The 15405-nt window shown below is 35.6% G+C and overlaps 2 protein-coding genes across 2 annotated transcripts in view; both read left to right on the forward strand.

Annotated features, from left to right (window-relative positions):
- LOC127196098 (solute carrier organic anion transporter family member 6C1-like) overlaps window positions 1-12106 on the forward strand; it is a 111200-nt gene extending 99094 nt beyond the window's left edge. Inside the window, exon 13 of the mRNA XM_051153681.1 lies at window positions 12023-12106. Within this exon, the coding sequence (XP_051009638.1) occupies window positions 12023-12106 (84 nt within the window). The remainder of the gene's footprint in view (window positions 1-12022) is intronic.
- Window positions 12107-12174: 68 nt separating this feature from the next.
- The window catches only part of LOC127196099 (solute carrier organic anion transporter family member 6C1-like), a 67758-nt gene continuing 64527 nt past the window's right edge, over window positions 12175-15405 (forward strand). The window contains exons 1-2 of the mRNA XM_051153682.1: window positions 12175-12487; window positions 14113-14373. Of these exons, the coding sequence (XP_051009639.1) occupies window positions 12175-12487; window positions 14113-14373 (574 nt within the window). The remainder of the gene's footprint in view (window positions 12488-14112; window positions 14374-15405) is intronic.

A 15405-nucleotide genomic window follows, 5' to 3' on the forward strand; every position in this document is an offset into this window, starting at 1 on the left:
TCCCCATTCTCTCTTAACTCTCTCACTTGGAGTCCCAATAGGAAGTCCCAGTATCTATCCCAATCTCTTTCTAAATGGAGACTTTCAGGGGACATCCCTGTTGTGTCCAATAATAAGTGAGTATATACCATGTGTATCTCTCTGGATCTGGTTTAACTCACTCAAGATGATCATTTCTAGTTACATCCATTTGCCTGCAAATTTCAGGATTTCCTTGTTTTTAACAGCTGAGTAGTATTCCATACCAGGATGAGATCCAATAGGCTGTGATCATATGGTGGGGGAGGAGGTCCCCTTCTGTCACAGACCTAGGGGAGGGGAATAGGGTGAAAGAGGGAAGGAGGAGGGAACTGGAAGACACATGACTTTCAATGTTTTAAAAGTCAATGAGACAAGTAGAACAAACTGTTAAAAAATTCAGAATTTTAGATAAGATTGCTGAGTTAGATCAGCATATGAAGATCGTAACTCCAAAATGGAAAAAGTAGTATGTTATGTTGGGGAGGAGATTTTACACTTGTTCCAACAGGAAAAGAAAAACTATGGATTTCATCCAAACTGATAAAAAACAGTTTTGGAGAGATAGACCATTAAAGCTCTTGGCCACACACAAGAAGAAACAAAACAAAAGCAGGTAGTGTATATTCTGCTCCATATGTATGATACTGGCTGAGACATAAATGCCTATACATACCCAATAAATTCTGTGGCTACAAAATCCTCAAGACTTATCATGCCATTCCTTTAAATATTGGTGATAAATATTTATGTTACAGTTTGATATACAATCCAGACTGGCTTAAAGAAAGAAAACTATTTCATCTGCTCATATAAAGAACAAAATTTCATTTTTAATTGATTCATTCGTTGTGAAATATATAGTTACAGAACTATAGATTACTCATTAGAGCTTATATATTTACAGAAAATAAGGATGAAACTCCAAGAGAATGCAGATGGCCTTGACAAGACTCATCCTTCAGGATGCTCAGACACTGACACATTTATTCTAGCATCCTGTATAATCCAGCATCAGACTGCTTCAGTTTCTGTTTCATCAAACTTGCTTCTAGGACAACTTCAAAGCATCTAGAACAAATCATTTAGAAACACAGATTTTTACAAGCAGGAATTGATTTAAGCCTGTATTTTCACAACATTTAGAGACTTGTCAACAAGGTTACAATGGACTTAACCAGTTTCCTAGTTTTGTGCCTCTAAGAGGTGATACTATGCCCCAAATCAGAAGGAAGTGATATCAAGAAAAACTATGTCCCATTCATTAGGTTGGGGTGGGTAGGTTTTGTTTGTTTAATGGCTACGGATATTTGTTCTCATTTAGGGGAGTTAGTTACAGGTTATTAAATTTTCTTGATCTGGGAGAAAACAAGGCATAAAAACTTAGACTCAGAAATTTCTTTCTTTCCTTTTCTTTTTCCTTCCTTAGGTGAGGAGAAAAAGTTGAGAAGAATAGGAGTGATAATATAAACACTATGGGAATAATAGGGGAAAAAAGTAGACTATAGAATCTTTTAAACCAATGAGAATTTTATAAGCCACTAGTCTTACATTGCTATAGATTTTTGTATGTTTGTACAAATTTAAGATTTAATTTGGTTAGATAATTACATATTAATTCAAATTTTACATTATTTTTGATGTGCATATGTATAGATGTTTCTACTCATGTATAAGGTATTGGACTTATTCAGCTCATTTACAAATGCAAACTTTACTTCTAGTTACTTTAAAAGCTACTATTACAAACTATTTAAGATAATTAAGTAATGCAAGTTATTAGTCAATAAAACTCACAGTCATGTCAGTTACTAGTCTAGATAATCACGGAAATATTCATCCTAGGTCAAAGAGATAGTAAATAGAAACAGGTAATGTTTGCCTATTAAGATATAATATAGATTGATAGATGATAGATAGATGATTGATAAATAGATACATAGATAGATACATAGATGATAGATGGATAATGACTAAACACTATGCAAATATAAATAGATAGGGAGATGGCTACCAAAACCTCAGCAATCTACAGAATATGGCATTAAAGATGTTTTTCTCATTTTAAGAATCTTTGACAATGAGACATGTCAGCTGCTGGGAGCAGCCCAGCCCACCTCAACAAAGATGATGAGCACTGAAAAACCTCCATTGGTCTACTTGTAGGTTTCTAGGACCCTCTGGATCCTTCTACTTTGCTATTCTCCCATGCTTCTCTCAACTAGACTCCCAATAGGATGTCCTCCCCTCTGTCCCAGTTTCCTGGTAAGTGAAGGCTTTTGTGGGACACGCCCCTTGGGCTAGTATGCAGATACAAGTGAGTATATACCATTTGATTCTTTCTGCTTCTGGGTTAACTCACTCATTATGATCATTTCTAGCTCAATCCATTTGTCCACAAATTTCGGGAATTCCTTGTTTTTAATAGCTGAGTAGTATTCCATAGTGTATATGTACCACAGTTTCTTTATCCATTCTTCTACTGAGGGACACTTAGGCTGTTTCCAGATTCTGGCTATTATGAATAAGGCTGCTATGAACATGGTTGAGCAAATTTTCTTGTTGTGTGCTGGAGCATCTTCTGGGTATATTCCAAGGAGTGGAATAGCTGGGTCTTGAGGAAGCCCTATTCCCATTTTTCTGAGATAGCACCAGATAGATTTCCAAAGTGGCTGTACTAGTTTGCATTCCCACCAGCAATGAAGGAGTGTTCCTCTCTCCCCATGTCCTCGCCAGCATGTGGTGTCACTTGAATTTGTGATCTTAGCCATTCTCGTGGGTGTAAGATGGAATCTCAGAGTTGTTTTGATTTGAATTTCCCAGATGACTAAGGAGGTTGTGCATTTCTTTAAGTGTTTCTCAGCCATTTGATATTCCTCTGTTGAGAATTCTGTTTAGTTCCAATGATAGGCAGATTTGGGCCCAGGGGTCCCACTCAAACTAAGGCTCCAGCCAAGGACAATACAGGCGGTAAACTTTAAGCCCCTACCCAGATCTAGCCAACAGTCAGAACATTCTCCACAGTTGAGTGGAGAGTGAGATATGACTTTCTCATGTACTCTGGTGCCTCACATTTGACCATGTCCCCTGGTGGGGGAGACCTGGTGGCACTCAGAGGAAGGACAGCAGGTTGCCAAGAAGAGACTTGATGCCCTATGAGCATATACAGGGGGAGGTAATCCCCCTAGGAACAGTCATAGGGGAGGGGAATAACGGGAAAATGGGAGGGGAGGGAAGAATGGGAGGATACAAGGGATGGGATAAACATTGAGATGTAACAAGAATAAACTAACAAAAAAATTTAAAAAAGAAAAAAGAAAAACCTCCATTGGGAGATGGCTTCAAATGTGGCAAGCTAGCCACCCAAGGCAAAGAAAAATTCTCTCACTTCAACTACAGAGAAAACACTATTCAAACTATGGGAAATGGGACTCAATAGATGTCAACTACTAAGCTCTTCCAAGACAACATAAGCAAGTCTTTCATCATTTCTCTTTCACAGTATGTACTTCAGACATAATGGGACAGAAGGCTGAAGATTGATGCTCTAACCTTATGGAGAAATTTTCGGTAAGTGTCCAGGCAGCAAACTGTCTGTCATTTCTCTATTTTGGAAAGCTCAGCTGTACTTCCTACATACTTTGGTAATATTTATTTCATTCTCAAGTCTCTGATGGAATTGAAGAGTAGATAGTTATTGTCTTACAACTGACTTTAGTTGTTTAGGAGTTAAGAAGATGTTTATAGGTCCTAAAAGATGGTTTTAGATTGATAATGCAAGCCATGATAGACAATGATTCAGGTAAAGAACTCTAAACTCACCCAGATAGGACAGATAATAAAATACTTCCCCCTAAGTTGCCAAGTGTATGTGGACTAGACATCGCGAACGTAAATCTTACCTAATAGCATTCATAACTGTTTTACAATTGTTATTATATATTGGTTTATTATTGAAAGAAAAATAGCCTCCTATTAAACTAAAAAGCAGAACTGTAGAAGGAATCCCTTGTGCGTTGTATGGATGCAACACTTGCCATTTAAAAATACCTATGGCCTATGTATGAGGCAGGAAATAAGTTGGGTGTCTTGAAGTCAGAAGGATTATGGGATAGAGACAGACAGGGCAGATTCAGCCAGCAAGCTGTGAGGAAGATGGATACATGGTGCCTGAGCTCAAGTAACCAGCAACATAGCAAACTGTAGATTAGTATAACAGGTTATTTTATGTTCTGAACTAATCGTAGAAGAGCCTTTATATGGCCTAGTATTTGTAAATAATTATCTTGAGTCTCAGGAGTCATTATTCCAGGAGGAAAAACTTTCACTATAGGTTTTGTATATATGTTTCCTTCTCCTTCTTGCACCTATTATTTGACTTAATTTTTTTTTTGCTTATTCTTGAGATTTTGCCTTATATAACTTTGAGAAAACATTTTCAGTATCTAGCCTAGAGCATATCTTTTTCTGTGCATTTATTATGCCTTACATTTATAGCATATTTTTAATTCCAATTAGTCTTTGAATTTTGTGATTACATGTATTTATATGTCTTTTCCATTTGAATGTGGATTGGTAAGCCTGTGACCTAAACAAGTTCAGCTTGCTCCTGAAGACATGTGAGCTCAATTGGAGCTTAATCTTGCTCACTAAGTACTTATTTTCCCTTTTCATTTTATTATTGCATTGTGTCTTCATGTGCATGTGGCATTTGTGGATGTGTTCATGTGTGTGTGTGTGTGTGTGTGTGTGTGTGTGTGTGTGTGTGTATACATACATATATATATGCAAATGTGTTTGTATTGGTTAGTATTGGTATCAGGTGTCTTCTTCCATCCTTTCCACCTTATTTCTTGAGATAGGTTTTTCACTGGACAAAGATCTTACTTATTCAGATGGACTGGATGACCAGTAAACTTCAAAAAATATATATTTTTGTCTCTGTATTCTTAGTGGGTCTGACAAACAGCTGCACTCAACCTATTACATGGGTGTTAGGAATATGAACTCAAGTAAGCATGCTTGTGAGGGGAGTATTTTAGTGAATGAGCAATCTTCCTGACCTCACAATCAAATATTTTCTGTATCTGACTTATGCTATGGTAGTTGCAGAGCTGAGTATCTGTAATAGATTATTAAATACCTATGGAATTTTTAAAAAGTACAAAAAATGTATTTTCTTTTTCTGCCATATCTGATACCAATGTTGTCCAGAAATATTGATATTAGAATGTCTTTCTGTTTCTCCTTCAGTCATCAAGGTCTTTATTTTTCAACTCTACTTAAAAGACCCTACTCTAATGAAGAGATCTTGCCAACAGTGCTGTGGTGTAATAGAGTACGTGTGGGGTATTCATATCTAGCAATCTGAAATGTCTCCATCTCACGCCCTTTTTTGTTATTATGAGTCTATTCTAAGGGAGTTTTTGTTATCTTTTTTGGCTTCACCAAAAACACTTTCTTAAAAAGGACCTGAGGATGGTGACATTACCAAGTTATAAATGCACATATATGTAGACATGCATGATGTGCATTATCGGGCTCTAGCAGGAATATAGAAATTAGAGACAACTCTTTAATGAATGGGCTAATGTCAGGAATAGGTTTACTATGGTAATGGAAAGACTGAGAAATTAAACAGGAAGAGTGAGGGACTTAAAAAAATAACACTGTAGGAAAGTGCTTCTCTATATATTTTAGAAAAAAAAGAGAAAATAATGTTGCTGATAATTGGAAAAAATGAAGAGAAGAACTAGATCCATTGTGAGGATGTAGGCTTCATACAAAAACGTAGATGATGCGAAGCTCAGGCTTCATGTGGGTCCTCTAGTAAGGGGAGCAGAGGCACTCTCTACTCTTCATCTCAAGACCCTAATTGTCACCCATAAATAAAGTTATTTTGTAATTCAATGGCATTAAATTTTGTATATTGATGCAAATCATGCTCATGTCAAAAAATAGTCTAATTTTATCACAAAAATATACATTCTAGGTCTAATAGATAGTTATGATTCTATAGATATATGAGGAAAAATAGCTAAATAGGTTCTTCAAAAACATCAGAGACCTGCAGAATGTGGCATTTAAAGATGTTTCTGTTATTCTAAAGATTCTTTGACAAGTTAGCTCCTGGCAACAATCAGCCTACCTCAAAGAAGGTGATCAACATCAAAGAACCTCCTTATAGAGTTGGCTTCAAATGCGACAAACCAACCATCACTCAAAATGTCCTTGTTGCTGCCACAGACAGGATTCTACTTAAAATGGGCAAGTTTAGATGCAGGCAGAATAAATGGCCAAACTCTGCCAAGACAGGCTAAGCAAGTCCTCAATAGTTCCTGACTATGTCTGTCAGATATATTGGGCCAGAAGGCTGAAGATGATGCTCCAATGTTATAGAGAGTGTTGGGTGACTGTTCAGGCAGTAAACTGTCTCAGTCATTTTATCATTTTGGAAGCTGCTAACCTGCACTCCGGTTTCACTCAGGTATTTACGTTTTATCCCTTGTCAAGTTTCTGATGGGTTTGAAGACTAGATAGTTTAGTCTTTCAATTAAGCTTAGTAGGTTAGGGGTTAAGATGTATTTAGATCAATATCGATGTTTTAAGTTAATTGAGATTAGACATGATAGCTATTAATCTCCATTCAGAAATTTAGACCCAACAAGATAGGAAAGATGTTTACTTCAAGTTTGCCAAATACATATAGCCAAGTAACTATGAATGTAACATGTATATAATTCCTGATTTTCTCATGGTTCTTCCTGCTGTATGTATTTTATTTTATTCACGTGTAATAATATAAATGTATATGTTAAAACAGAAACATAATAAAAATTTCAAAAGAAAATTGAAGGTTACCGAGAAGAGCATATACAGGGGGAGGTAATCCCCCTCAGGAACAGTCATAGGGGAGGGAAATAAGGGGAAAAGGGGAGGGAGAGAAGAATGGGAGGACACAAGGAATGGGATAACCATTGAGATGTAACAAGAATAAATTAATAATTAAAAATTAAAAAGAAAGAAAATTGATATTCTACTAAATATGAAAGTCTAAAAGAACTGGATATGTGTTTGGATGTATATGTACTATTAAAGTTAAATCAAGACATAGCAGGAAATGCAAACATCTATTAAAAACAATGAGATAGGAGTAATTAAAAATCTCTTCCCAAAATAAGCACCAAGAACCTCAAGTGTTCAATCCACAATTTAACAGAACTTCAAAGAACAAGCCCTAATAAGACTCAATTATTCCATAAAATAGAACAATGAGAGAACCAGTTAATAATCAGAAAAGAGAGGTCAATCTCTCTCATGAACATTAAAGGAATATTTTTCAATAAAACATTTAAGAACATACAGAAAAGAACATTGAGCATAGTTAAATAGACTGTATTTTATGGATTTACTCAGGGATGGTTTCCATGAGCAAATTTATCACATAAAAAGACACAAGAATACATGGTCATTTCAATTGAAACAAAAAAGGCCTTTGATAAAATTTAGACTTTTCAACACTTTATCAGCATCCTTTCACAACAGCAACTCTGGAATAATCATATCTCAGGGTGTTAGAGGTTCTCTATGACATACTGTAAATATCTTGCTAAATGGGGACCTCCCAAAGCATTCCCCTGAAGATCAGAATAAATGCAAGCATATCTACTGTCACCACTTGTATTCAGTGCAGTGCTAAGGTGAGTGTAATCCTAACTAAAGCAGTAAAATATGAGGAAAAAATAAGAGGGACACAAATAGGAAAGGAAGACGTCAATGTATCCCTATGTGTAGCTAACTTGTTTCTAAATGTCAGAAACTCCAGGAAACTCTTAAAGCTGATACACACACACACATCAAAGTGGAGGTTACAAATTAGCATATCTAAATCCATTGCTAGCCTATATAAAAAGATATATTAAAAAAGAAATCAGCAAAAACAATCTTATTGTCAGTAATCTTAAAACAGAAAAAAAAAAAAAACCACAAACGAATCTGCAGAATAAACCGAGGTAGTCGAAATGCTCGACTATGGAAACTTTCAACACTGAAGAATGACATACACCAAAGACCTCTTATGTGCACTGATTTGTAATATTAATATTGTGAAAATGGCTTTCTATCAAAATTATTTTACAGATTGCTTGAAAATCCCACCAAGTTTCCAATAAAATTCTCAGGCATAAAAATAGAAATAAATCTTAAAATTTGTGTGGAAAAATATAAGACAAAAAATAATCAAAACATTCCTGACAATAAACACACTGCTCAAGGTATTCTTGGTTTCAAGTTGCATTACAGCACTATGGTAAGAAAAATAGCATGGTACTAACAAGAACAGCAAATAAAGAAACATTTTTTAGTGGAATACATTTGAGGATATGCACATAAGTCCACATATTTAGGACCTGGCTCTTGACAAAATTGCTCAAACAAAAATTTTAGAAAAGACTGCATCTTTAACAATGGTATTTCTGAAAACTAGATAACCACATAAAATCAAACAAAACTTGATCTTTTTGTCTAACCCTCCACACATACTAATTCCAAATGGATCAACAATCTCAATATTAAATCTCAAACTCTGAAGCTTGTTTTATGATATAGGCTCAAGTAAGTAACTTGATTTTAAATATCAGAAACTCTGCATTTAGGAAATAAAAAAAGGAAATAAGAAAAATATTCAAAAAGTGGGCCAGCTTTTACAAACAAAGGAAATTGTTATCTGACTGAAGTGACAGCCTACAGAATGGGAAAACAGATCTTTGTCAGCCATCCATTTGACCAAGGGTTGGTGTCTAGAATAGACAAGGAACTGAAAACTAAACACTAAGAAAAAATAATTCAGTGTGGGCTCTGGAATGTAACAGAGAATTGGGAAAAGAAGAAACACATGCAACTAAAAAATACGTATAGAAGTGTTCACTGTCTTGAGCCATGAGGGAAATGCAAGTTAAAACTACTTAGTTAAATCATCTAAGATTGACACACTCAGAATAGTAGATACTGGTAAGGTTATGGAAAACAGAGAAATCCAGTAAAATTTTGTGGAAGTTCATACTGGTGCAACCTCTATGGAAATGAGTATGGTAGTTGCTCAGAAAATCAGAAGTAGCTCTACCTTATGACTCCCGGGCTTTTACCCAATGCATTCATATTCTACAACAGAGACACATGCTCATCCATGTTCATAGCTGCTCTGTAAACAGTAGCTAAAGCATGGAAACAGTTGAGAGAGACATCTATCAACTGATGAATGATGGATGAAATGTGACAATGGAATTTCATTAAATTATAAAGAAAAATGGAAATGGAAAACTGAGTGAGGTAACCAAACCCAGAAAGTCAATTATCACATGTTCTCACTCATATATAGATTTTTTTTTTACCAGAATGCCCTCAATCTCACAGAGATACACCTGCCTATACCCCCAGAATCCCAAGTGCTAGCATTAAAGGTGTGTGTGCCACCACTGCCTGGAACTTATGGACCTTACCATCAAATCTTGACTTGTATGTTTAATTTCAAGTACTCATGGAATCCAGGAAACTAGAAATGGATCACTGATAGGGAGAAAAAGAAAAGACCTTGAGAGGTAATAGTACAATGCAGGTGATATGAAGGGGAGAAGGTGAATAGTGCGGAGGAGATTTAAGTTGGAAAAGTGTTGGTAGGGCATGAGAGAGGATGGTTGGATAACTAACTCTATAGCTGTTATGTGTGCTTAATAGTAGGCTTCTGTATGGCTTTCTCAAACATTTTATCATCTATATTGTGGCTTATCTATCTATCTATCTATCTATCTTCCTATTAAGATTTCTCTCCTTCTATGCATTATCTGTCATCTATCTATCTCCCTGTCACCTATCTGTCTATATATTATATATCTATCTACCTATCTATATTCATGTAAGAGTTTAACTGCAGTTGCCTTCAAGAAGCTATGGATTCCCAACTAAAAATTTGTGTTCTCTATGAGATACTTGGGACCTGAATCCAAAAAGATATTTTAAAAAGATTATTCAACCTGATCAAATAGGTTTTATCCCAGAGATGCAGAAATGTGGAAACATACATAAATCAATAAATTTAATCTACCACAAAAACATGTTAAAGGCAAAATACTTATGATAGTCTCATTAGACACAGAAAAGGCCTTTGACAAAAATCCAACACTCCTTAATGATAAAAATGCCTGTCGTTCTAGAGAAACAAGGGCCATATCACAAAACTACAAATGTAATTTACAACAAACATAAAGCTAACACAAACAAAAACAGAGAGAAACTCAAAGCAATTCCACTAATATCAGAAACAAAAAAAAAAAAAAAAAGATGTCCACTCTTTCCATATCTAATCAATATTGTTTTTAAAGCCTTAGTTAATGCAATAAGACAACTGTATAATATCAAGGGGATACAAATAGGAAAGAAAGTAGTCAAATTATCTTTACTTGTAGATGGTAAGATTTTACCAATAAAAGAATCCAAAAACACTACCAGGAAACGTCTGTAGCTGATAAACACTTTAACATCATAGTAGAATATAAAATAAACACACACAAAATCAATAGTTTTTTGTGTACAAATTACAAACAGACTGAGAAAGAATAAGAGAAACAACATTTTCCAAATAATATTTTTAAAACCCTTTGCATAACTATAAACAAGCAAGTCATTAAAACAAAGTCAATTGCTTCCCAAGTTCTTTTCCTAATGGTTCTTTCAAAGCGACACGTGTATGACCTGTGCTGCTTTCTAGTGGTTTCTTACCATTTGGACTGAATTCACCTGATAACTTCAAATTCACCTCTCTGTTGAACACCCAAAATATTGTTAATTCAAGAATTAGGTCGACAGTTGCTTATAGGCAGGAATAGTGTTCTCTTTGGCATTCTATATTCTTACTACAAACAAAATTTCCAATGCTTTTGTTGTTTGCAGATATGTCCTTGTCCTTCTGCCTTTAAGTTATGCAACTCTAGTACCATTGGTCAAGAATGGTGACTATTACATCCCCACATATTTTATCCCTAGGAATCCCATTTTTGTATGCTTATTAATATGCTGAAGCAATAAATTAGTATCAATGTAGAATCTGATGAAATGGCAAAATAGGCATTTGCTGTTACTCATGTAGTGGATATGATGACAAATTGAGCCTCTTAATGTAAGAAAAATATTTTCTGTCAATGAAATTCACACTAGTTGTTCCATTCAGTAAGGTTTTTTTTTTCCTGGTGTACTATGCAGACACTTCAAGAGGCAAAATTGTTTATAAGTTTTGGCAACATGTCTATGTCTTTGGAGAAAATACCAGTTCATCTGTGCAGGAAAGTCACCCTCTGCATACATGAGTCAGGTTCATCCTGAGAAGGAAGCTAATGTGAAATTGCATTTTTACACAAAACAAGTTTCATACCATAAATATGGTCCTTCTCTCTAGTGAGTTCTTACCCCAAGGAATGTAAATGCTCCCCTGCTGCCCTTGCCATCACTTATAGGAGAATGTGTACATGTAGGGATGAGTTTTTAGGAACACATTTCCTTGTTGTAAAGACTTACATTTCCAGGACATTGCTTGACATCTTGTATTCTGAGTCTTGGGTGCTTCTCCTGTTCTTTTAACACACTGAATATGTATATATGTCTTCCCATGGTTCCTGACTTTTGTTGTTTCTTTGTATGTTTTTTTTTTTTTAGTACTTTAACAAAATTATATCAAGTGAGATTATCCAGTTGTGGAGACACACACTGAATCAAGGCTACAGATACAGGAGGTTGTTTCCCCTTTCCTATGCTAAAACATTTATTCTTTCCCGTTTCTTTTACAGACAATTTTATTCATTATTTGAGCATTTTATTCAACAGGTTTGATTATATTCACTTCCTATCTCCTCTTTCCCCTTTCCCTTCCTTTCCCATCCTTTTCTTTCTTTCTCTTTTATACAAACACATTGAATAGTGCCTTGGAACCTCGACCACGTCATCCAACCTTCTGTAGAGACGTTGGCTTCCTGCACGGGAAATAACGTTCGCCGCGGAGGTGAAAGTGGCAGCGCTCTTAGTGACAGCCGTAGTCACCTGATCCCAGGGAGGACACACAGGTTCTTCAAGGCACACCTGAAGTCTCCACGGAGCTTCTTTGGATAAGCCATGGCCCAGGAACCCAGTAAAGAGACAGCCGCCAACAAGGTGGAACCAGTAAAAGAAGAGAAAGACAAGGAGACTGAGGAACAGAGCAAAACGGGCACATATCTTGTAACAATTCCCACCGCCATGATCAAGTTTTCAAAGACCAATAAAAACAAAGAGGATTCTGGAACTCCCCAAACATTATCGGACCTAAAAGACAGTGATTCTTTCAAGGGGTCATTCGGCTTGGGCGGTCTAGTTTTCCCTTCTTTACAGCGTTTCAACAACATTTACTCCTTTAATATTTTTCTCTCACTGGCGATGTTTGCTCATGGTAAGATGGAAGAGCGGGGTTGTGGGGAAGGGTAAGGAAGATGTGAGGCTGACATATGGTGGGAGGGAGAGGATGGTGGGTAAACTATGATTTGTTGTCTGTCAGACATGAATGGAATCAAAACCAGTTTACCCTATGATCTGCTATTGCCACCTTCTTTGCAGTGTGAACTTCACGCTGTGGGTATCAGCGTCTGGCCTCCAGAAGAGAGCTGATGAGAAGGCAGAGTACTGTTAGTTCGTGTTATTTGATGACCACGTTCAGTTGAGGGTTGTATCTTTTGCAGATAGACTTGAAATCAGCATTATTGTCATGACCTGGTTCTACTGCCAATTTTGAAACACTGACAAAGTAGATTTCTGTCTGGATTTTGTTTTCTCATCTTGGAATTGTTAGGGTGATGAGATTTTAAGTGGTCTACATCACAGGAAGAAACATATGGTTGTTTTTATCCACATGTTGTCTTCTCTTTCCTCTTCCTTCTCCTCTTCTTCTATTTTAGATGTATATTTTCACACCTAATTTTCCAATAAAAAGTCTCAAGCAAGCCTATTGTCTCCAAACTCCATTGATTCATGTCTGAATTTAATTTAATTTGCAATAGGTCTTCTTAAGTTGGAAATTACATATGCCCTCCATCTTCTACCTGCCTCTCACATTTAGACATTGCCAGGGAGAGTCTAGGGTAGCTGATAGCAAAAGTGTAGCCAGGATCTTCTTTGGTTTTCTGATTTGGTTGGCGATTTTCATACCAGGAACAACACTGAGTGATTAAAGTCCTCAGAGGTAAAGTTAGGGAATAGATATTCTATCAGAAGCAATCATGAGTGTTTCAGCAGCACCAATGTCTGGCCCTTGTAACTGCTGTGGCAGCAGACTACCAGGTGATCAGTTGGTTTTCAGAGGTTGAGGAGCTTTAGGAATGTATGGGCTCCATGCAAACCATGGACTGTTTGAGGAAGTAGGACAATAGTACCTATGGACTGCAGCAATTATCTGTGTTCCAACCACTTTGTAGATATAGCTTGAGATTTAGTTTGTAACTATTTTCAGTTTCCACAGAAATCTTTTTGTAACTATTCCTTGTATCAAGTTATTTTGCCCCCTAGTATTATTTTTTCTTCTTTACCACCTAGAATGTGATTCTACACACATAAGGCTACAATTTATTTCACATTCTATAGTGATTGAGGTTGAATGAATACATTTTTAAAAATTGGACATCCAGCACAGAATCCTAGCTATGGTAAGGGTTATATTTAGATATCCAAGCTGGTTTCCAAATGTCTTTATAGTCTCAATGTAAAGAAAACAGGTAAACATCCATTATATTATGAAAGATCTCATAATTGTTACATAGTACAGTTAAAAAGAGTGATAATATGACACAACCATAATTGATATTTCAAAAACTACTACTAGCCATGGTTAAAATAGTTTCTAATGTTCAGCTAAAATATTTGATAAATGTTAATAATTTTTTATTTATAGGTTTTATCCATTCATATTATGAAATAAACTTAAAATCAATATAAAGTTCTCTTTGAATAATTATAATTGTGATATATTTTGTCTATTAAAATAAATTGAGTATATTGCCTTTTGTGTTTCTCTTGACTTTCTAGGTATTGTAGCTGCTCTTGTGGACCTGAGTTTGGCAGAGTATGAAAAAGAATTTTCTCTGTCAAGGAGAGAGAAATTCATATTGGATTTCAGTGATTACTGTGCATCTTTCCTAGCAGCAATATTTATAGGACACTATGGAGGCAGAGGGAACAGGTCGATATGGGTGGCAGTTTCCTCCTTTACAGTAGTAATAGCATCAATTACATTTGTTTATCCTTTCATTCACTATGTAATTATAAGACCAGTGGAAGCAAGTCAAGGTGAGATTTTTCAAATGTACTATCATATACTAAATTGTTATTTGTAACATTGACCCAAATATATATATCATTATATATATATATCAGTATATATATTTTTTCTGTATTTAGGTGACCATGCAAAATAACCAAATACCTGTAGCTCTCTGATTTAACTTGAATAGAAAAGAAGACTATTTTGGGCAATATTGTAGGATATTTTGAAAAGTTAGTTTCTTCTATACAATTTTAAATATGTCCCAAAACTAACAACATACTTTAATTATTTTCCTTGTTCTCTTCAAAGCACAGATACACATAAGTGCAAATACAGGAATAAGCCTACACATACACAAAAGGTAACTTTTCTAGCTGCCTGTAGCATTTCAAATATTGGACTCTACTCTTTGACTACCATTTGAATCTCTAAAGATGGCAGCTTTGTCACATTGTTCATTCTACAACCATAACTATTCCTAGTATCTATCTGTTTAAAATGTCCTTGGATTGTTTTCTTAACACTATTGTCCATCATTCCTCCTTCTCAGGTGCAACCTTTTATATATGTGTGTTAGGCTGGGGTATAACAAGAAACAATGAAAAAGGGAGACGAATCTATGTGAATATGTATGGATGTTTTTGAAATTTATAATGCATGGCATAAAGTACATATTTAAAAGGTTGATCAGTGCTAAGGCATTATGGCGGTAAATATTTTTTCTTCCTATGAATCTTCATCATGTCATCTACATTCTCAATATTTTTTACTTGATATTATGTGCATAAATCTATTTGAGTATACACTTATATTTCAGTTTATTTGAACAACATTACATACACATGGATACACATGCGTGCATGTGCACAACACAAACAGACAAACACAGAGGGGGGGAGAGGGAGATTCTGCATTTGTTTGTTTTACCTGCCCCTCTTCTCTTATTATTATTATGCCTCTTGATTTTCTTTTCTGCTTTTTCCTTCTTGTGCTTTCTTGATTAGATGTCAGGTTCATCTTTATGAGGAGCATTCTGAGACCTTTTGGTACAGTCC

This window comes from Acomys russatus, chromosome 12 (genome assembly GCF_903995435.1).
Source record: "Acomys russatus chromosome 12, mAcoRus1.1, whole genome shotgun sequence".
Classification (NCBI taxonomy): Eukaryota; Metazoa; Chordata; class Mammalia; order Rodentia; family Muridae; genus Acomys; species Acomys russatus.